This window comes from Dendrobates tinctorius, unplaced genomic scaffold (genome assembly GCF_039654945.1).
Source record: "Dendrobates tinctorius isolate UK_male_01 unplaced genomic scaffold, ASM3965494v1 ptg000026l, whole genome shotgun sequence".
In the NCBI taxonomy this organism is placed as follows: Eukaryota; Metazoa; Chordata; class Amphibia; order Anura; family Dendrobatidae; genus Dendrobates; species Dendrobates tinctorius.
In genome coordinates, this window is record NW_027361694.1 from 15,825,387 (window position 1) to 15,849,911 (window position 24,525).

A 24,525-nucleotide genomic window follows, 5' to 3' on the forward strand; every position below is an offset into this window, starting at 1 on the left:
CATTTATATGTATACACCTAAATAAAATGGTAATGGTGACAGTTTTCTTACATAGGGTGTCTTGCATTGAAATTTGCTGCAATCACCCGGGTACTGCGTTCACCAGACATCAACAGAATTTCTATTCACTTTTCACGTGTTAACCTCTGTGACATGTCAATGGCTGCAAACAAAGAGAAACTTGTAAATAACTTATGAAAGAATAAAGTTACATTAAAACCAAGCACACCATTGTTTTTCTTGTAAAATTCTCAATAAGTTCCATATGTCACATGACGCTCTTCCCATTAAAAAAAAAAAAGTTGGATCCAAAATGGCCAACTTCAAAATGGCCGCCATGGTCACCACCCATCTTGAAAAGTTTTATATATATATTGTAAGGTAGCGCCCAGTGTTCATGTTGGGGACACTCGCTTGGCAGCTGATTAACCAGGTCCGGCACGGGTTTTTCAACATAAATCAGTCCATGTGGTTTATTAGGCAGCATAAACCACAAACAGCAACAGGCTTGTATCAAACAGCATAATGTTCATGACAGAGCTCCACTCTGTTAAACCTGTGGTCACACAGGCTGTGCTATGTCCAGCATGCAGGCTCTCGCCTAAAACACAGTTAGCTCACCCTGTCCGGGTTACCTTCTTAGTTGCTTTCTCATTCAGGACGTCCATTCCTTCCTGGGAACTGTCCCACACAAACAGGCCAATATACACAGGCCTCAACAGGTCTGCGGCCTCAGCATGTGCTGTTCAGAAGAGCAGCAGACCCTCTAGCACGTCGGCCTTCCGGGACCTTCCACACGTACTCCAATCAGATCCAGGCACTCACTCATGTGACCTACTCTGGTTACCTTATATGGTCCGTAGCCATGCCCACCTGATCACATGGCTATGACCTCATCGCAGGTCCTCTCTCAAACACCAGCCAAACACACATATACATGCTTACTATGGGCGTTTAGCCACACGCCCCTAGGTGGGTTTGTAGGTAACTGGTCCCACCCATCTCACCAGCCACCTGGAAGCTTCTCCCTGATACAGTTTAACAAAACCTCAGCAGTACCTCTGCTGATTAGCACATGTTCAAGCTCCCATCCTAGGGCCACCCACTCTGGGATACATAACGGTCATTTACCATCCTGGCATTCATCCTATATCCATTACCACAATGGATATACCTGTGTACATGACCCATGCAGCGCCCCCTAGCTGTCACAGCGGTCACTGCACCACTATATATATATATATGTGTATGTGTATACATATATATATATACACATACATATATTGTGATTCAGTGACCCCTGTGACAGCTGGGGCTTCCCAGGACATGCATGCAGGCTTTTCCTTTATTGTGATGGGGAAATGGTGAGAGGCAGGATTGTAAATGTCAGATATGTATCACAAGGGTGGGTGCCTTGTGATGGAAGCTGGAACATGTATTAATCAGCAGAGATATACTGCTGAGGATTTGTTGCTGTGTATCAGGGAAAGCTTCCAGGTGACTTGGTGAGATGGGTGGAACCAGTCACCTACAAACCCACACAGGGGCGTGTGTCTAAACACCCAGGATAAAGCCTGTGTGTGTGATTGTGTGAAATAGGACCTTTAGTGAGATCATAACCATATGATCCATACCTCACCGGTGGGTGTGGTTATGGACCATATAATGTGCCTGAGGTCTGGTCACATGGAGAGAGAGTGCATACCGGAATGGTTCAGGGTGCAAGGTCCTGGAGGGAGATTCTGGATCCCTGGAGCACGTGCTGCGACCTTGTACCTGGTAAGGCGTCAGTGTTGGACGGTCCCAGGAGGGGATGGACGTCCTGAATAGCACCTGCTGAGGCCCTGGACCTGGTGTGGCCGGTGTGTTGGGAGACCCCGGGAGTAGGGTCGGATCCCTGAATAGCACCCGGTGAGGCCTGTGTGTTGGACGGTTCCAAAGTGGGGATGGACGTCCTGAATAGCACACAGACATGCCACGTGTGTTTGCAGAGTCAGTGACGGCACTGCATTGGGGGAGCTACAGTCCGTCTGTGGATCTGGACTGTCAGGTGGCCTGGTGATCCCAGTTACGCAGCTTCCCTGAGAGAGAGGACTACCAAAGAGTCAGCATCTGGAGCAGGAGCTCCTGCGAGGTAACCCCGGACATGGGGATATGACTGTTGGTGCCTGTTGTGTTCTATGGACATTGATTAACTGTTCGGCTTGTGGTCGCCCGCGGTAACTGGGCAAAGAGGTCCAGCGTGTTTAGTGACAGCGTGTTAAAGCCGTGTACTAAGAAATGTGATGGACTATGTGTAAGCCTGTGAAGTGTAACAGGGCTTACGGTGCGGTTTATGACGACATAATAAAACGGAAGGACTGTGAGTGCCCCCCAACACACTCAGTGAGCGCTACCTTACTATGTATATGTATATATATATATTGTGAGAGAGAGAGAGGTTCACTGCCAAATCCAAAATGACAAAAAGGATCCACTAGCCACCACCACTGCCGCCACCAATTTTTGATACCTGCTGATTGGAGATTTGTTACAGGTAGCATATGGCTTCAGCGGTACGGTTTACAGAGCAAGAGAAACAGAGGTATTCAATTTTATATATTTAATCCAGAAAGGTAGGCAATGTTTATAAAAAATTATACAAAGATGGCACACAATGGGAACAACTCAATACGGTATATACAATTACATGAGATAAAAAAGAATAACGAAGGAAAATTACTACACCTGATGTCACAGAAATGGCTCAAGGCTTAGCGGAGAGAGTTAGGCTGCGTTCACACGTCGCGTTTTTTTCGCGGCGGTTTTAAATGCACGATTTTGCCACGAAAAATAAGCAACCCATGCATTCCTATGGGATTCCGCAATGCTGTGCTAATGCTGCGTTTTTTTTCCGCGGCGGAATAGCTTCGCGGTAAAAAAATGCAGCATGCTCATTAATTTAGCGGAAATCGCGGTGATTTCGCCCACATAGGAATGCATTGTTCTGCTTACTTTCTGCATATGGCTGTGCCCACCAAGCGAAAAGTAAGCAGAACATTTGCGGATGGTACCCACGGTCCGGAGGAGAGGAGACTGTCCTCCGGGCTCTGGGTACCATATCCCTGTAAAAACTAGAATTAAAATAAAAAATATTATTGTTCTCACCTTCTGGCGTCCTGCGCAGCCTTCCCACCTCTCTCCACGCTCCCGGCATCTTCTGGTCCCAGTAATCCTTTGCGAAAATGACCGCGATGACGTCGCGGTCTCGCAGGAGCGCGACGTCTCGCGGTCACTCGCGATGACGTTGTGGGAGCGCGACGTCTCGCGGTCATTCGCGCAAAGGATTACTGGGACCGGAAGATGCCGGGAGCGTGGAGAGAGGCAGAAAGACTGCGCGGGACGCAGGAAGCTGAGAATAACAATATATATTTTTTTTTTATTATTTTTTACATCCTGTCTTTTACTACTGATGCTGCATAGGCAGCATCAGTAGTAAAAAGTTGGTCACACTCGTCAAACACTGTTTGACGAGTGTGACCAACCTGTCAATCAGTTCTCCAAGCGATGCTCCAGATCGCTTGGAAAACGCTAGCATTCTCCAAGTTAATTACGCTTGCAAATCGCTAGTTTTTCCGTGGGAAAATCGTGGGAATTTAAAATGCGATTTTCCCACGGAATGGAATTCCGGAATTCTCGTGGTAACTTCCCGCGAGAGTTCCGCTACGTGTGCACATAGCCTAACTCCTTAGGAAAATGGAGAGAACCCATAGCGAAGCTGTTCTTTTCAGGATGACAAATGTCCAAACCCAATTTCTGCTTTTTATTAGATCAAAATTACGCCCACATGTGGGGGCTGGTTGTGCGATGTACTGATTTTTTTCAGAATTTTATAAGATCCCAAGCTTACAGGATATCTTTGCCTCTTGAGATCCCAGGGTGTAGATATTGTCATGTTCCTTATCACGATTTTACTCTTATATAGGGATGAAGCATAGCCTGGGTAGCATCAACCATCAGATTAAAGGGAATCTTTCACCCCATTTTATCCCTATAGGCTACCGGCACCACCATCAGGGGCTTATCTACAGCATTATTTAATGCTGTAGATAAGCCCCCTACGTAACCTAAAAGATAAGAAAAACAAGTTAGATTTTACTCACCGGGGGTCGGGGGCGGTGGGTGTTGCGGTCCGGTCCGGTCCGGCACCTCAGATCTTCATTCGATGCCATCCTCCTTCTTACTTCTCCCTCGGCTCCTGCGCAGGCGTACTTTATCTGCCCTGTTGAGGACAGAGTAAAGTACTGCAGTGTGCAGGCGCTGGGAAAGGTCAGAGAGGTCCAGTTTGCAAAACACAGCAGTTTTCCAAATCAGTCAGGAAAAAAAGTGTGTGCATCAGATTTCTGAAATTTCATAGCCTTTGCTGGTACTGTAAAACGCAGTTTAAAATTTGGCTTAAAAAAAGCTGCAAAAATTCAATGTTTGAACATAGCCTGAGCCTCTAAACATTGATAGTGAGTGGTATTGCTGATAACAAAGTGCAGAAAAGTTCAGGAGCTCTCTGTAGCATAAAATATATGAATTTCCAGTTTGTAAAAATAGGATGTTACATTTAATGATCCATAAAAAATGCATGACAAACAGATGGTAATCCGTATTTGATGCTTTTTTTGAGAACCTATTGATTTATAATGGGGGAGTCTAATTCGGAACAAAGTAGGGCATACTGCAAATTGTTACATGCAGACCATCGGTCTAGGTGTAAAAATGTTCATGTGAACTAGCACGTAGACTAGCACTGGTCACTGCACTGCCTGTATGATACCGGTTTGGCCTACGGACATTTAATACGCTCATCTGAATGAGCCCTGAGAAGTTTGTTCTGTCAGGTGGCAAAGAGATCTGGGGTACAACATATCTGGTGCTGTATGGTGGTGGCTTCCATTATACACTAGGGAGTGCGAATTAGTGTATTTTATCTGTAATTTCATTCCTTTATAATCTGGCTCTTAAATTCTTCTTTGTCTTTATAACATGAAAACAGTGAATACATTTGCTTTTTTTTTTTTTTTTAGAGTGAAGATATAACCAAGAAACCAGAACAAGGAAGCAATGCCATCAGGTGGGGTTTTTTCTACCTTAATTCCTCACTGCACTTTCTTCACATCTTACACAATCCAGTTCCTTTTCCTGGAGCATGTGGTACTGATGACAATTTTGCAATTTAATTCCAAACTGAATATTGATAAATATGTTCTGAGCCTGTGTGTGTGTCTCTATGTGTGCGTCTCTATGTGTGCGTGTGTGTCTCTATGTGTGCGTTTGTGTGTGTCTGTGTGTGTGTCTATATGTATTTGTGTGTCAGTATGTGTGTGTCTCTATGTGTGCATGTGTGTCTCTGTGTGTCTCTATGTTTGCGTTTGTGTGTGTCTGTGAGTGTTTCTGTATGTATGTGTGTGTGTCTATATGTATTTGTGTGTCAGTATGTGTGTGTCTCTATGTGTGCATGTGTGTCTCTGTGTGTCTCTATGTGTGCGTTTGTGTGTGTCTGTGAGTGTTTCTGTATGTATGTGTGTGTGTCTATATGTATTTGTGTGTGTCTCTGTGTGTGTCTCTGTGTGCGTGTATGTATGTGTATGTGTCTATATGTATGCATGTGTGTGTGTGCCTGTATGTGTGCGTGTGTGTCTCTATGTGTGCGTTTGTGTGTTTCTGTGTGTGTGTCTATATGTATTTGTGTGTCAGTGTGTGTCTCTATGTGTGCATGTGTGTCTCTGTGTGTCTCTATGTGTGCGTTTGTGTGTGTCTGTGAGTGTTTCTATATGTATGTGTGTGTCTATATGTATTTGTGTGTGTCTCTGTGTGTGTCTCTATGTGTGCGTGTATGTATGTGTATGTGTCTATATGTATGCATGTGTGTGTGCGTGTGTGTCTCTAAGTGTGCATATGTGTCTCTGTGTCTGCATTTGTGTGTCTATATGTATGTGTTTGTGTCTCTATGTGTGTGTGTGTGTCTATATGTATGTGGGTGTGTGTATAAGTGTGTGTCTGTACTGTATGTGTGTGTGTCTCTATGCATGCGTGTGTGTCTTTGTGCGTGCGTGTATGTCTGTATGTATGTGTGTGTCTATATGTATGTGTGTATAAGTGTGTGTATGTCTGTGTGTGTGTGTCTGTATGACTGTGTATCTGTATGAGTGTGTGTGTCTATATATGTGTATGTATGTGTGTGTATAAGTGTGTGTATGCCTGTGTGTATCTTATGTGTGTTTGTGTGTCTGTATGTGTGTTTGTGTGTCTGTATGTGTGTGTGTATCTGTGTGTGTGTAGACAGAGGCTAATGCTTAAATATTTTTTCATAATTTTTTGTTTTAGGTTTATCAATGGCCTAAATGAAGCTATAATGGTAAAGGTGAATAAAGACATTGTTGGGGACATTCAGCCATTCAGCTTCTCAAATTATACCATGCAGTCATTGGGAGTGTAAGTGTTTTCCTTATTTTACCTTACATTGAAAGGATGCTTATAATGGTAGGATAAGTAAGGGTTATTCCTTGGGGTATAGTGACCAAGTGAAGCAATGACGTGTTGGATAAATTTCTATCCATATGGAACAGTGGTTTAGTCTTAGGCCTGTTTCACACTTGCTTTTTTTGCAGCGCGTTTTTCCCGCAAAAAAACGCATTGAAAAACGCATACAAAAGCATACAACTGCTGCGTTTTTTTCAAGCATTTTTATGAGCATGCATGAAAAAAACGCAGCGTTTTTAAGCGTTTGTATGCGTTTTTAGTGCGTTTTTACCGCGTTTGCGGTTTTTTCCAACATTAGGTGGCCCCTCACACTAACCCAAACCATGACTTTACTAACCCTAACCCTGACCCTAACCCTAACCCTGACCCAAACCCTTAACCAAACCATACTTAACCCTAACCCTAACCCTGACCCTAACCCTAACCCTAACCCTGACCCTAACCCTTAACCAAACCATACTTAACCCTAACCCTAACCCTGACCCTAACCCTAACCCTAACCCTGACCCTAACCCTTAACCAAACCATACTTAACCCTGACCCTGACCCTGACCCTAACCCTAACCCTAACCCTGACCCTAACCCTAACCCTAACCCTGACCCTAACCCTTAACCAAACCATACTTAACCCTAACCCTAACCCTGACCCTAACCCTAACCCTAACCCTAACCCTAACCCTGACCCTAACCCTTAACCAAACCATACTTAACCCTAACCCTGACCCTAACCCTAACCCTTAACCAAACCATACTTAACCCTAACCCTGACCCTAACCCTGACCCTAACCCTTAACCAAACCATACTTAACCCTAACCCTGACCCTAACCCTGACCCTAACCCTAACCCTGACCCTAACCCTTAACCAAACCATACTTAACCCTAACCCTGACCCTAACCCTAACCCTAACCCTAACCCTGACCCTAACCCTTAACCAAACCATACTTAACCCTAACCCTGACCCTAACCCTGACCCTAACCCTGACCCTAACCCTTAACCAAACCATACTTGACCCTAACCCTAACCCTGACCCTAACCCTAACCCTAAACCCCCTTAACTAACCCTAACTTTACCCAAACCCTTAAATTCCATTGTCTAAACTAATGTTAAAAAAAAAACGCATGTGCAAAAAAACGCATACATAAGCATGCCAATGCGCACATATGCTCACCATAGACTTATAATGGGTGTCTTGCTGTAAAAAAACGCATTGCGCGCACATGCGTTTTTTGAGGCAAATCGGACGCACAAAAAATGCAACAAGTTGCATTTTGTGCGCCCGAGCGCATACCGCAAAAAAACGCATGCGCGGTAAAACGCGTACAAACGCATGTGTATGCGCACATAAGCGCATCCCATGCAAAGTATAGGGAAAAAAAACGCATGCGCTATTTAGCTCTAAATTACCGCGAAAAAAAACGCAAATGTGAAACCAGCCTTAGTCTGTAATAATTATCTTCCTTATTACTAGCTTTAACTTCCATCCCAAGTGGAAGCTATATGCCTAATTTCATCCTGCCATTTTGCGCAAGTATCTGGCTCTCCCTTTGCTGTGATGGGGGAAAAAGCACTAAGGGCCCCCATTCATCAAAGGTTTTTTTCTCCAGTGTAAAAAAATTTGGAAATTCTCATAATTTTGGCGCAAGTGGCGGCTGCCCAACTAGAATAAAGTGAGCAGAGCTGGGACGATACTAAGGCATGTTGAATGCTGATTGCCAAATTCAAGATGAATTATGCATATACCTCTTCATAAATCTGGATCATCTGATTCCAACCCCACTTTTCTTCAATACAGGTGTGAACATTACCGGTCTTGATGTATCAGGCCCTAAGAATTTATAGAAATATTTCTTTCCAATGACTTAAAGGCAATCTTTCCCTAGATTTTTACAACCCTATCTGAGAGAAGTATGATGTAGGGGCAGAAACCCTGATTCCAGTGATGTATCACTTAGGTGGCTGCCTGCTGCAGTTTTAATAAAATCAGCTTTATCTGCTGCAGATCTACCAGTTCTCTGAATGTAAATCACTATAACTACACTCACACCATATCCATTAATATGCTTGGATACAGCACTCTGTGTACAGCCAGCTTCTTTAGCAATGACCTTTTGTGGCTTTTGTGTCAATGACTGCCTTCTGGACATCTGTCAAGTCAGCAGTCTTCCCCATGATTGTGGAGCCTACCGAAACAGACTAAGGGACCTTTTTAAACACTTAGGAAGCCTTTGCAGGTGCTTTTTGTTAATTTTGTAATTTACTGAGATAATGAATTTTGGGTTTTCATTGGCTGTAAGCCATAATCATCAACATAAACAGAAATAAACACTTGAAATACATTACTCTGTAATGACTCTATAATATGAGTTTCACTTTTTGTATCGAAGAACTGAAATATATTAACTTTTTGATGATATTCTAATTTAGTGAGAAGCACTTGTATATGTATATATGTTAGGCATGTGGTTCCAGGCGCTGCACAGCGGGAATCCCGAGCCTTGCCACCTTCGGTCTCCCATTCCTCTCCGGCCGCGGTGGAGCATGCTCAGCAGACTTCACGATCCCAGCGTTCAGCCCACACCAGCATTGTGGGTTCAGTTGCTATTGCCACCTCTGGTTCAGTTATGGCAATGCAGCCTGGCCAGCAGAAAAAGACTCCAGAGGCTAAGTCCTTCCTTCGGCCCACTGAGAATGCTCATGAGACGATCTCCCATTGGGGATCGGGAGTCACATGCTCAGGTCCTTCTCCTTGTCATGATCCAAGGTGGATCTGACAGCTTAAATGCATAAAGTAAATTTTTTTCCTTTGGCTGTGTGCCAAAGTGTGATGTGATTGCCCCCGGTGGCCATTAGAATTATTGCACATGGTGTCGTTCGTTCTAAGTTGCCCCGGTGGTGGTGACTGGTATCGCACCTTAGCTTTAGGGTTAATGTGCACGCAATTACAAATCAGGTGTTAGGCTCTATAAAAGGGAGCCAGGTGGGTTCAATCACTGTTGGTGATATTGTGTGTCATTTTGCAAGTAAGCCTGGGGGAGGAAGGAGCTGAACATGAGTCCTGCGCAGCCCAGCCAGAGGGGACGAGTGGCAGCTAGGTGGTCTGCAAGAAGGGCTGGCATGGCGTGGTGGAGTCACAGTTTATGGTGTTGGCAGGAAGTGCTTGCATGGCTTGGTGGAATGACGACTATGGAGAGAGTTGCATTCAGCATGCGGAACTTGGTTGCTGAGAGCTGGACTCAAGCATGCTGGACGTTTTGGCAGAAGCTGAACTCATCTTTGGGACTCTGTTACTGGACAGCTGCAATTGGTGGTGGACTCTGCTCCAAGGCTGCACTATAGTGAAGGATCCAGTTATGGTGATGGATCCGGGTGGAGGAGAAGATGCACACAGGTGGTGGGCTCTGTTGCTAGGAGCATATGAAACAGAGCAAAGCTAAGTGGTGTTTCCCCTGTTTTGTCATCTTTCCTCATGTGTGTTTTAGTGCAGTGGTGGGATTAGTTTCCGCACCGACCAATTCGATAGTGAGCGTTTAGGTCAGGGCGAGCTAGGGGTTTTAGGTTCCTGTTGCGCGCCCGGTGCGGAATCGGCATAGGGAACGTTAGGAGTGCAGAGACACTGGCTCAGGGGAGCTCAGGAGGTCTCCACTTCCCTATTCCCTATCGCAGAGCCCACCATTGTTAATGTTTCCCAGGTTTCCCTTATTATTTAAATTCGCCTTACTGGAGGCGGGGTTTCCAGATTTACGTGTAATGTCTAAATTCGCCAGTTGGAGGCGGTGTATCCAGCTGCACGTGTTTATTATTTAAATTCGCCTCACTGGAGGTGGTGTATCCAGGGTCACGTGCGTCACATGGGTTCGCCTTGCGGTACTCGCTGCGTCCAGACACACGTGACCATGACACTCCTGTTTTGATTGGTCCATCTGGAGCATCAGGAAGGTCCCGGAAGCGCACAGCTATAAAAGGTCCACATGGCCGCTCGGCCATGCACTAGTATAGACTCTAGTTGCTATATGTGTGGATGATGACGGATGCATGCACCTGGTGAATGACTCATTAAAATTCCCCTCCCTTTGATATTACGTATGTGGTTAGGGAATTAGTTGCAGAGTCAGCATCAGCCAGTGGCTAGCCATAGGCCACAAGTTCTCGTCATTTCCCAGCACTAGAGTCTGATGGTGTCACCTGCCATAGGGCACCATCGTACCACGGCAGGTACTGTCGCTTTGCGGTAGTCGGTTTCTGTTAGCGGCGTTCGCAGCTGCGACGCCACACGCTCGGTAGGTCTAGCGGGACGCCGGTCCTATGTTCTGGGGCCAGAGTCCTGTGACCATATACAGAGCAGTTTTCTCCCCGAGCGCTGTGAGTGTGAACAGGCTTGGCATTTGTGTATTAGAATTAGTACGGCTCTGTGAGGTAACAGAGTTTGCCCAGCGCACACTGGGTGACGTTTAACCCGCGTGTGTTATACCGCCATATTGAGCGTCTGCCATTACTTAGCAGCAGCATACCAATTCTGCACGGTGGACCCTGGGCGGCGAACGCGCCTACTATTATTTTATAATTTGGTGTGTTCCGCCAGCCCTAACACATATATAAATACATTATATATACAGTCATATGTTAAAGTTTGGGCACCCCTATTAATGTTAACCTTTTTTCTTTATAACAATTTTGGTTTTTGCAACAGCTATTTCAGTTTCATATATCTAATAACTGATGGACTCAGTTATATTTCTGGATTCAAATGAGGTTTATTGTACTAACAGAAAATGTGCAATCTGCATTTAAACAAAATTTGACCGGTGCAAAAGTATGGGCACCTCAACATAAAAGTGTCATTAATATTTCGTAGATCCTCCTTTTGCAAAAATAACAGCCTCTTGTCGCTTCCTGTAGCTATTAATGAGTTCCTGGATCCTGGATGAAGGTATTTGTGACCATTCCTGTTTACAAAACAATTCCAGTTCAGTTAAGTTTGATGGTCGCCGAGCATGGACAGCCCGCTTCAGATCATCCCACAGATGTTCAATGATATTCAGGTCTGGGGACTGGGATGGCCATTCCAGAACATTGTAATTGTTCCTCTGCATGAATGCCTGAGTAGATTTGGAGCGGTGTTTTGGATCATTGTCTTGCTGAAATATCCATCCCCTGTGTAACTTCAACTTCGTCACTGATTCTTGCACATTATTGTCAAGAATCTGCTGATACTGAGTTGAATCCATGCGACCCTCAACTTTAACAAGATTCCTGATGCCGGCAGTGGCCACACAGCCCCAAATCATGATGGAACCTCCACCAAATTTTACTGTGGGTAGCAAGTGTTTTTCTTGGAATGCTGTGTTTTTTAGCCTCCATGCATAACGCCTTTTTGTATGACCAAACAACTCAATCTTTGATTCATCAGTCCACAGGAAATTCTTCCAAAATGTAACTGGCTTGTCCAAATGTGCTTTTGCATACCTCAGGCGACTCTGTTTGTGGCGTGCTTGCAGAAACGGCTACTTTCGCATCACTCTCCCATACAGCTTCTCCTTGTGCAAAGTGTACTGTATTGTTGACCGATGCACAGTGACACCATCTGCAGCAAGATGATGCTGCAGGTCTTTGGAGGTGGTCTGTGGATTGTCCTTGACTGTTCTCACCATTCTTCTTCTCTGCCTTTCTGATATTTTTCTTGGCCTGCCACTTCTGGGCTTAACAAGAACTGTACCTGTGTTCTTCCATTTCCTTACTATGTTCCTCACAGTGGAAACTGACAGGTTAAATCTCTGAGACAACTTTTTGTATCCTTCCCCTGAAAAGCTATGTAGAATAATCTTTGTTTTCAGATCATTTGAGAGTTGTTTTGAGGAGCCCATGATGCCACTCTTCATAGGAGAATCAAATAGGAGAACTACTTGCAAGTGGCCACCTTAAATACCTTTTCTCATGATTTGATACATCTGGCTATGAAGTTCAAAGCTCAATGAGGTTACAAAACCAATTTAGTGCTTCAGGAAGTCAGTAAAAAGTAGTTAGGAGTGTTCAAATCAAGAAAATGATAAGGGTACCCATACTTTTGCACCGGTCAAATTTTGTTCAAATGCAGATTGCACATTTTCTGTTAGTACAATAAACCTCATTTAAATCCAGAAATATAACTGAGTCCATCAGTTATTAGATATATGAAACTGAATTAACTGTTGCAAAAACCAAAATTGTTATAAAGAAAAAAGGTTAACATTAATAGGGTGCCCAAACTTTAACATATGACTGTATATTTATATGTAAAATATATTTATAGTAGGGCCCCCTACTGTAGTATATAAGGGAGCTGTGGGGGGCCTATCATGTATATAGAGGAGCTGTTGGGGACCCATAATGTATATAGGGAGATGTGGGGGCCAACATACTGTGTAAAGATGGCTATGGTGGCCATGATAGTGTGTTTATAGAGGGGGGCGGTGGACATCAAACTTTTCTCACGTCACCCTGGGTTCATTATACTGTGCTTGTGTGAGGAAATTCACTGTGAAGATATCAATGCATGTGAAGGAGAGGCGGTATTGTTTTGGTGCATCATCAGAGGCGTAGCTAGTGTTTTGGTTCAGGGAGGGATAAAACTTCTCAGTGGCCCCTAACCAGGTAACGTTGATTACAACTTAGTGACGCCCCCTAATAGTGGAGGAGAACCTCAGCAGATGACCACACTGTTGTTGAAAATAATCTCTATATAAAGACCAATATTGATATTACCGCCATATGGTCAGTGGTAGATCTCAGTCCTACAGAACATAAGAGATCACAGCACAGTTAGAGATAATGACTTACAGCTGATGTTCTTTCTGATGGAATCGTTCAGTTTTCATTTCTTTTTCATCTGGCCCAGACCGACATGTCAACTTCTTCCAGCTAGCACTCGGTTGTAGAGATTACAACAAAGACACATTTAACTTTTCACACTTCCTGCAGCATCCTCAATAGGATTATTTCCAACCTGCACAAACTCCTGATCCTGCTGATACCCCAATGCTGAGCCGCTGCTGCCTTATGTTTCCCTATTGCTGCGCCTGCTGTCTGATACTGTGTGACCTCTAGCTGGTAAAACAAAGCTCAAGAGCATAGTAATGTCGGGTGCAAGTGACCTAAAAAACAGTGCCCACATTTTGTCCCCTAGAAAGTAATAATGCCCTCTGTGTACCCCTTTGACAGTCCCAGTAACCTGAGTTCCCCTATAACAATAAGTGCCTACTTTACATTTAATAATTTCCTGAGTCACCCCCTTTTAAAGCTTCGATCTAAACAATATGATGCTCTCTTATATAGTCTAATGCCCCCACATTGCATATATACTGACCCCTTAGTATACCCAAACTGTTTGATAGCTCTAACACTAACCTCCAAATAGTATAATGCACTCCCCATAGGCAGACACCATATAGTATAATGTACCACCCATAGGCAGACTCTATAGTATAATGCACTCCCCATAGGCAGACTCTATAGTATAATGCACTTCCCATAGGCAGCCTCTATATTATAATGCAGCCCTTAACCCCTTCCTGACATTTGATGTACTATACTGTCCATGTGCCCTGGGCTTTAATGCCCATGGACGGTATAGTACATCATATGCGATCAGCTGTGCTCACGGGGGAGGGCGGCTGATAGCGGCCGGGTGTCAGCTGATTATCACAGCTGACACCTGGCACATTAACCCCCGTCACACTGAGATCAAACATGATCGCAGTGTTCCGGTGGCATAGGGAAGCATTGCGCAGGGAGGGGGCTGCCTGCGTACTTCCCTGAGACCCTCAGAACAACGCGATGTGATCTTGTTGTTCCGAGGGCCTCCTCCCTGCAGGCCTCCGGATCCAAGATGGCCGTGGGGGCGGCAGGCGCTGAGAAACCTCCTACATTGCCTGTAAGATCACTGATCTGACACAATGCTGTGCAAAGTGTCAGATCAGCGATCTCTCCTTGCATAGTAATGTCCCACCCTGGGACAATATGGAAAAAGTAAAAAAGAAAAAAAATGTGTAAAAATAATTAAAAAATAAAAATCGTAAATAAAGAAAAAAAAATTTTCCCCAATAAATTCATTTCTTTATGTAAATAAAAAAAATAATAAAAGTACACATATTTAGTATAGCCGCCTCCGTAACGACCCACCCTATAAAACTGTTCCACTAGTTAACCCCTTTAGTGAACCCCTTAAAAAAATAAACAAGGCAGAAACAATGCTTTATCATCATACCGCCGAACAAAAAGTGCAATAACACGCGAATAAAAAGACGGATATAAATAAAAATTGTACTGCTGAAAATGTCATCTTGTCCCACAAAAACCGAGCCACCATACAGTATCATCAGCAAAAAAATTAAAAAGTTATAGCTCGCAGAATAAAGCGATGCAAAAATAATTTTTTATATAAAATTGTTTTTATTGTATAAAAGCGCCAAAACTTTAAAAAAAGATATAAATGAGGTATCACTGTAACCGTACTGACCCGAAGAATAAAACCACTTTATCAATTTTACCACACGAGGAACGGTGTAAACGCCCCTACCAAAAGAAATTCATGAAATGCTGGTTTTTGTTCATTCTGCCTCCCAAAAATCGTAATAAAAAGCGATCAAAAAATGTCTTGTGCCCAAAAATGGTACAATATAAACATCAACTCGTCCCGCAAAAAATAAGACCTCACATGACTCTGTGGGCCAAAATATGGAAAAATTATAGCGCTCAAAATGTGGTGATGCAAAAACTATTTTTGCAATAAAAAGAGTCTTTTATAGTGTGACAGCTGCCAAACATAAAAACCCACTATAAATAGTAAATCAAACCCCCCTTTATCACCCACTTAGTTAGGGAAAAATAATAAAATTTAAAAAAGTATTTATTTCCATTTTCCCATTAGGGTTAGGGCTAGGGTTAGGGTTACGAATAGGATTAGGGATGTGTTGGGGTTAGGGTTGGAGTTAGAATTGGGGGGTTTCCACTGTTCAGGCACATTAGGGGCTCTCCAAATGTGACATGACGCCTGATCTCAATTCCAGCCAATTCTGCGTTGAAAAAGTCAAACGGCGCTCCTTTTCTTCCGAGCTCTGCCATGCGCCAAAACCGTGGTTTACCCCCATATATGGGGAATCAACGTACTCAGGACAAATTGCTCAATAACTTTTGGGGTCCAATTTATCCTGCTACCCTTGGGAAAATAAAAAAATTTGGACCTGAAATAATTTTTTTGTGAAAAAAGTTAAATGTTCATTTTTTTTAAAAACATTCATTTAATCTGAAGGGTTAATAAACTTCTTGAATGTGGTTTTGAGCACCTTGAGAGGTGCAGTTTTTAGAATGGTATCACTTTTGGGTATTTTCTATCATATAGACCCCTCAAAGGACTTCAAATGTGATGTGGTCCCCCCAAAAAAATGGTGTTGTAAAAATGAGAAATCGCTGGTTAGCTTTTAACCCTTATAACTTCCTAACAAATAACATTTTGGTTCCAAAATTGTGCTGATGTAAAGTTGGCATGTGGGAAATGTTACTTATTAAGCATTTTGTGTGCGATATCTCTGTGATTTAAGGGCATGAAAATTCAAAGATGAAAAATTGTAAAATTTTGGCCAAATTTCTGTTTTTTTCACAAATAAATGCAAGTCATATCAAAGAAATTTTACCACTAACATGAAGTACAATATGTCATGAGAAAACAACATCAGAATCAACAGGATCCATGGAAGCGTTCCAGAGTTATTACCTCATAAAGGGACAGTCAGAATTGTAAAAACTGACCTGGTCATTAACATGCAAACCACCCATGGGGTAAAGGGGATAATATAATGCACCCCCATAGGCAGACTCTATAGTATACTGCAGCCCCTTATATAATTCACCTCCCATAGGCAGCCTGTATAGTATAATGCACCCCCATAGGCAGCCTGTATAGCATAATGCACCCCCATAGGCAGTCTGTATAGTATAATGCAGCCCCATTAAAAAATAAATCCAATACTCATGACTCTTTCTCCTGGTTCCACCGCTGCTCTGAGCGCCCACACTTCTCCGGACTGAGGGCACTGAGTAGTGACTTCATCGCGACCCCTTGTCAGTGTTGGCGACATGAGACGCTGAGAGGGATGATGGTAGAGGGGGCGTTACGCTCCCTCTCTCTTCACTGCGGTCAGCTGTATTGGCATCTAGCCGATACAGTTGAACCTGCGATGACGGGGGGGGCCACTGCTGGCATCGGGCCCCCCCGCCTGCTCATGGGCCCCATTGCGGCTGGGTGGCAGAGCAGGGAGATCGATTCTCCCTGCTCTGCCGCAGAATGTAACTGTATTGGCGTGCTGTGCAAGTCGATACATTTACAGTAGCATAGCTCCGGGTGGGCCCCCTCAGAGCGCAGGGACCGGGGCGACTGCCCCCTCTGCCCCTCCGGTAGCTACGCTACTGCGCATCATACTAAAAGGAGTCATGAAAAGGCTATCATTGTAGGTGAAAACACTAAGGCGCTTCTCTTAGCAAATTACATTCATGACTTATGTCTCAGATAAGCCATCAATATTGGATTGGTAGGGGTTTGACACACAGCCCTGTCGATCAGCTGTATTAGCCTTCGCAGTGGCTGGATGTTAGCATTTGTGTCATTTTGCATTATCATTATATAATTATGTTCACACTTCCATTTTCTTGTTTGATCTTCTACAGGAAAACAATAGAAGGTTTTACAAAAAGTGGTGCAACTTGCTCTCTGCCGTCAATGAAATTCGGATTTGGAAGCTCTTATACAGTAATCATTACGGAGGTTAGTAGCAGTAGAAGACAAAAGCTATCTACGCCCTAAAGGACCTAAATTACACCACCTTCACAATAACTATGAGAATGTCATATACACGTCTGGCCACAGGATGGGGGGTGCTCAGAAGCACAACCTGATTCTCCAGGATTCAGAACTTGTCACGTGAATAAACACTATCAACTTGGAGATATGGGGTAAAGCCCCCGTTATACACTGCGATATCACTAGCAGTATCGCTGTAAAGTCACCGATTTTGTGACGTTCGCAGCGATATTGCTAGCGATATCGCTGCATGTGATACTTACCTCCGACCGGCTCCCCCGCTGGTTATCGCTGATCTCGCTAGAAGATCCTGGACCGTTCCTCGTCGGTCACTTCCTGCGGAGCTTCCTGTGGCGCCGACGGGAGGACGCAGGATCGCCGCGTCTGACAGGTAAGTAGCGATCCCCTTCCCCAGCGATGTCGCTGGTGAGATCTGCCTCTGTGGCAGCTCACTAGCAACCACTTAGCGATGTACCAGTGATCCTGACCGCGTCATATCGCTGGTCGGGATCGCTGGTGCATCGCTAGATGTAACGGTACCCTTAGTCTGTAGGTTAATAGTGTTCTGAACCTGCCTGGTGCCAGCACATAGACCCCCACAGCCGGGAGGAAATTAACCTTACTCCTCATGGTAGCTTTTGGGCTTCAGTCATGGGGGTGGTGTGCCGTTGTTTCAGTAATTCCATCCCCAGGCACTAACTGACAGCCAAGTCAAATGCTGAGCCGCTGTCAGTCAGTGCCAGCATGTGGTTACAGCTTCTGCTCTCTATACACAGAGCAGTGACTGAACCCACATTGGAGCCACCCTTGTGACTAACCACCAAATACTACTGGGAGGAATACAGTTAATTTCCTTCCCACAGTGGGGATTTAAGTGCCAGTACCGGGCAAGTTAAGAACGCTTTTACCGTAACTTGCAAATTAACCCCAAATCTTCAGGTTAATAGCCACGTGACAGGTTCCCTTTAATAAAAACTTGTCTAGGACTTCTCCAGTATGTGAGTGGGTGAGGAACATCTCTCTTGAATATCTCTCCCTAAAAAAAAACAAAGACATTTTTGAACTTGAGAGGTGCCAGGAAGCTGACTAAAATAATAGTAATTGTTCATTATCTTATGATTTTTCAGTGTTCACAAACATCAATGTCTCTTGAGTACATCCAAGACATTCAAGCCAACACCGTCCACATGGCCCTACAGATTCCTCAGTTTTTCCTCCTTACTGCCGGGGAGGTCATGTACTCCGTTACAGGGTTGGAATTCTCGTATTCTCAGGTGGGTAGATAATAGCTGAGGAATGCCTGTCTGAATGAAGATACAGTATCCCCCCTTTAAGATGCATATTGTGACCGCCCCCTATGTCTCTGAAAAGGGATATATAGAGCATATACTTCATGGTGCTGTAAGCAGTTAAAGGGAATCTGTCACCAGGTTTTTGCCACCTAATCTGAAAGCAGCAAAATGTAGAGACAGAGTCCCTAATTTCAGCAATGTGTTGATAAAAATATATTATCAGTAGAGGACTAGTAAAATGCTGCCACGTAGTCCTCCATATTCATGAGCTCTGTATAACCCCACCCACATCATTGATTGGCAGATTTCTGCCTATGCACAGTGTACACTGCAAACTGTCAGTTGGTGGTGTGGGCGGGGTTATATAGAGCTCAGCATTAGATCTGCAGCAGACAATTGAAAGAATTTTCATGTAAACAGCAGCAAGCATCCCAGTAAGTGATACATTTTTGGAATTCAGGTCCTTGCCACTACATTATACTGTTCTCAGATTGCGTTGCAAAATCCGGGTGACAGATTCCCTTTAAATATGAAAATGATGTCTGAGTCTATGTAACTTCATGTAAAATCTGATTGTATTGCTGCTGAATCAATTTCTGAACTTTATGGGTCAATGACTGGTATTCTATGCATCAATCTTAATTAAAATCCTGTTGCACCCCAAGCCACCCGTGCACAGGAAAATCAAATCTATGTTAACCATGTGCTGGTGTGGATTTGCACTATGATGTGCTTAAAATTCTTGGTATGAATTTGTCAGGCTGCTGGTGTCTGTGTCCCTTCTGATCAGATCCATGCACTTTTTAAAAAACTGTTGCTCCCAATTTAAAATAAAAACTAAAACTTGCAAGGTATTGCACAATTATGACGTGTACGTGATTTCCAGCTTTTTTATTCAAGGAATCTGATGTTGGGAAAATGATGAATATCCTCCAATACCTCAACTATAAAGGTTGTAGGACAAATAAAAGTAACAATTTGGTGATAGGCCCCTTGAATATAAGGGGTGTATATAGGCTATGAATTTTCCTAGTGTGAAAACAATCCCGTCCATTCATTTCCTAACCTATACTATTTCTATTGCAACTAGAATATATTGGCTATCCTAAGCCGTATCTCAGCATTGTAGTAATGGATCTCTAATAATGTTTGATCTCTAATTCCTGACAGGCTCCATCCAACATGAAATCTGTGCTACAAGCAGGATGGCTCCTAACAGTGGCTGTTGGTAATATTATTGTCCTTATTGTGGCTGGTGTCTCTGGTCTTGGTGAACAGGTAAAAAGGCTTTGCTATTTTCATTTACATATAATTTAAATGCAAATTAATAAATTAAAACTTAATACACAAAATACATGATACCCATAAGGTTGCTGAATACACTTATTTGGTCTTTGGGAGGGATGTAAGGGGGTCCAATGCTGAGGTCTTATTTTGTATAGCTTCTAGATTGGTGCTCACTGCCTACTCATTTCTTGCTGAAAGTGGTAATTTTCAGGAAATCATATTTAGAAAATACTTTGTGAGTTATAGCTCTAGTGATTAAAGGGGGCATCCATATGACTTTCACAATCAGCCAGCAATGGTATATTAGAGTTATATGCTATCACTTAGGATAACTGGCACAACCTTTTGCTTTATTGGGTTGATTTTTCTATGTTCTCCCCAAATGGTATTGACCTGGGGTTAATCTGCAAGCTACATTGCTGTCAGGCCTCCTTACAGGAAATTGTGGCTACTGGGAGGAAATGAACTTTATTCCTCTCGGTAGCTGCCAGCTTTCAGTCATAGAGGCATGCATGGAGTGTCGTCAGGCATCGCTCATTATACTGGGTGTCCCGGCACTTTGGTCGACAGCCAGGTATGCTGATCAGAGCTAGGTCTGGTCCTAGCACACACACATCAGCCAGTTCCCACTGTGGATCGCCCGGGCACAGCTAACTGTATGTCGGACTGTGGGGAAGCACTTGCAATCTGGATGTTCAGTTACATCATTTTATGGGAAGTGGTTAAAGGGAAACTATTAGTAATATTTGACTTTGGTAAACAGAGCAATTGCAGGATGGGACAGTATGGAAAATAGACACAGTGGGGAAAAACAGTCACCAATTGTGCAATTTCTCCCACTTAAAAAGATGAGAGGCCTGTAAATGACATCATAGGTAGACCACAACTATGACAGTCAAAATGAGAAAACAAATCCAGAATATCACCTTGTCTGATTTGGCAACATTTATTTTTCAAATTATGGTGTAAAATAAGTATTTGGTCACTTAAAAACATGATTTCTGGCTCTCACAGGACTGTAACTTCTTCTTTAAGAGGCTCCTCTGTCCTCACCTCATTACTCAATTACTCATATAGTAATGGCACCTGTTTGAACTTGTTATCAGTATAAAAGACACCTGTCCACAACCTCAAACAGTCACACTCCAAACTCCACTAAGGTGAAGACCAAAGAGCTGTCGGACACAAGAAACAAAATTGTAGCCCTGCACCAGGCTCGGAGGACTGAATCTGCAATAGGCAAGCAGCTTGGGTGCAATAATAAGAAAATGGAAGATATACAAGTCCACTGATAATCTCCCTCAATCTGGGGCTCCATGCAAGATCTCACCCCATGGGCTCAAAATGATCACAAGAATGGTGAGAAAAAAATCCCAGAGCCACACAGGGGGACCTAGTGAATGACCTGCATAGAGCTGGGACCACCCTAACAAAGGCTCAAATCCTGCAGTGCCAGATGTGTCCCCCTGCTTAAGCCAGTACATGTCCGGGCCCGTCTAAAGTTTGCTAGAGAGCATTTGGATTATCCAGAAGAGTATTGGGAAAATGTCATATGGTCTGATGAAACTAAAGTAGAACTGTTTGGTAGAAACAAAACTCGTCGTGTTTGGAGGAGACAGAATGCTGAGTTGCATCCAAAGAACACCATACCTACTGTGAAGCATGGGGGAAGTAACATCATGCTTTGGGGCTGTTTCTCTGCAAAGGGACCAGGACGTACATGAAAGAATGAATAGGGCCATGTATCGTGAGAGTTAGCGTGCAAGCCTTCCATCAGCAAGGGCATTGAAGATGAAAAAAGGATGGGTCTTTCAGCATGATAATGATCCCAAGCACACTTCCAGGGCAATGAAGGAGTGGCTTCGTAAGAAGCATATGAAGGTCCTGGAGTGGCCTAGCCAATCTCCAGATGAAAACCCCATAGAAAACCTTTGGAGGGATTTGAATAGATATCAATTACAGGCCTCTCTGATTTTTTTTTAAGTGGGAGAACTTGCACAATTGGTGGCTGACTAAATACTTTTTTCCCCCACTGTATTTTGCCACTTTTCATGCTCTGAAACTTATATTTTATACATATGCAAATTATGCTCGCAACTGCACTGGCAGACGTATCAATGATTTTACAGTGCAGGGCTTCTCTTCGTTACTCCTTGCCAGTGCCATCCTCCGTTCCTTGATTGACAGTGGAGAGAAAAGGTGATGTTACGCATTAGAGACTGTGTCTCCATTGTGAATTAAGGATTGTTGGCACTGTTGGGAGGAAACTAAGAAGAGCCCAGTGGTGCACAAACATAATTTGCATATAAATAAAATCCAAATTTCAGTGTGGAAGAAGGTATCCTCTGGGAAGGTTTTTGAGTGCACTACCTCTGCTTACCTAGGGCAAATGGCAAATGTTACAGAGAGATTTCCTTTCGTAAATATTGTGTATTTTCAGACTGTCTAATGTAAATTTACATCACCTGTTGACTTTGCAACACAAATTTAGGCCAAAAATGTTGTTGTACTTTTGGCATATTTCAAGCCATGCCTTATTCTTGACACAACCCTTGTTGAGCAAGTCAGAAAATGTGTCTGAAACATTTGTGGTAGAAGGCTTGTAAGAAAGTTTATTCATGCAAATCATGGCAGAATTCTCGAGCATTCAGCTTTGTAAATCTGCCCGATGTGTATGTGTTTAACCTTTTCCTAATGTTCTCTTTCTCATTATTTCCACAGTGGGCAGAGTACATCCTCTTTGCGGCTCTGCTAGTGGCAGTATGCATCATATTTGCTATTATGGCCTATTTTTACACCTATATCGACCCGGCAGCAATTGAGGCCCAGTATGATTCTGATGGAAAGAAAAAGAAAGAGAAGGAAATCGAGGCAATGGGCTTTGAAATTTCAGATGGACCTAAGAAACAAACAAAAATGTAGCATGACTTTGTCCTTGATTTGTAAATACTGTACGTAAGCCTTCCAATATCTGGACGATGACCGGAGAAGTCTGTGCCAGCCACAGACCAGCTCAGTTGATAAAAAGGGATAACTGAATTGGTTACTACTCAGACAATACAGGAAAACGCCAAAAATGTGGAGTAGGAAAGTCCAACTGCATAAACATCATGTGTGAAATCTATCGATTGTGTTAAGATTACTCTACAAAGGAGACAAATAAAACTAAGTTCTGTCTTTTCAGTCACTACAATAATATCTGGAAATCGTTGCTCCATATTTATTAACCTTTTACAACACCAAATGTTTCAATTAGAAACCTAAATGGCTCAAAGAATTGTCAAATACCCTAAAAATATGAAGCTTATTCTGGAGCTCCACTATAAGAAAAGATTGTCACCTGGATTTCACAATACAAATTGCTTACATTATTAAATAGATCTCTGAGGTTCGATGGGGCTGATGTACTTACTTTTAAAAATAAATTCAGAATAGCTTTATAATTCTGATACTAATATGATAATTTTTCGAGTCCAGCTGGACTCCTAACATGCACAGTTTGAGAATGAATAATAAACCATTCTGACACTGATTTTCAAAGTAAGTACACAGTCCTGTCAGGTCCGAGAGATCTATTTTAATAATGTATGTCTTTTTTAATTATGAAATCTGGTGAATGATCCACTTTAATATATTCTAGCATGAGAACATATTAAATAAAATAAATATTTTTTTACATTAAAATCATTTTCATTGTTACTACCTACAATATACTAATATAGTCCTGAAATATTTTTACACTGACCAGGAAGCCTTCAATAGGCTTATAATTCTTACTTAAAGGCTGTAATCACACGTGACTGTATATGATACAGATTTTGATGTAGCTTTTGAAACAAAGGCTGGAGGGGATTTAACAGGGATAGGAAATATAAAGGGACGACTTAGTCAGTACATTTGCTTTCTGCTGCATCCATTTTAGCACAAAAATCTGCATAAAAAACTAACTACACTTCAAGTTGCATAAAAAATAGCAAGCGTATATTTCCATCATAATACAGAAATCACACATGCAGTTTTTGTGTTAAAGGGAACCTATCATGTCAAAAAACCCTATTAACCTGCAGATATGGTGTTAACTACTGTAAGGAATTGAACTGAGTGGTGACTGAAGGCGCGGCCAGCGGTGCTGCAGTCACCGCTCAGTGCATAGTGAGCAGCAGTTGTAACCACGCCCCCAACACTGACTGACAGACAGCTCTGCACTGATGCACTGCTGAGACAGCTGTCAGTGCTGTGGAGTTGTTACAGCCACTGTTCACGGTATACTGAGCAGTGACAGAAACTGCTCTGACCATGTCTCTGTGATTGTAAAGCCCGAGATCCTCCCAGTAGCTGGGCATTCAGTGCGGTGGCCTGGCAGGTTTGGAAGTCTATTAACCTGCACATGAACCCCATATCTGCAGGGAAATAGTGTTTGATGACAAAACAGGTTCCCTTTAATTTTTCTTGGTCTAAGCTGAGTGGATCTATAAAGAAGGATTAATATAAAGAATAGATTGATATGACCTCTTTGTTTTTTACTACTGTTGGGAATGGAGTAAAAAACTGTGCCAAAATTGTTATCTGTGATTATAGAGCGCACTTCTTACCTGTCATCCTTA

The 24,525-nt window shown here is 43.1% G+C and overlaps 1 protein-coding gene across 1 annotated transcript in view; it reads left to right on the top strand.

The window, feature by feature from the left end:
* SLC15A1 (solute carrier family 15 member 1) overlaps window positions 1–23,117 on the top strand; it is a 121,633-nt gene extending 98,516 nt beyond the window's left edge. Inside the window, exons 18-23 of the mRNA XM_073569541.1 lie at window positions 5,055–5,101; window positions 6,355–6,462; window positions 17,210–17,306; window positions 18,470–18,616; window positions 19,805–19,912; window positions 22,643–23,117. Of these exons, the coding sequence (XP_073425642.1) occupies window positions 5,055–5,101; window positions 6,355–6,462; window positions 17,210–17,306; window positions 18,470–18,616; window positions 19,805–19,912; window positions 22,643–22,843 (708 nt within the window). The 3' untranslated portion in view covers window positions 22,844–23,117. The remainder of the gene's footprint in view (window positions 1–5,054; window positions 5,102–6,354; window positions 6,463–17,209; window positions 17,307–18,469; window positions 18,617–19,804; window positions 19,913–22,642) is intronic.
* Window positions 23,118–24,525: the final 1,408 nt, after the last annotated feature.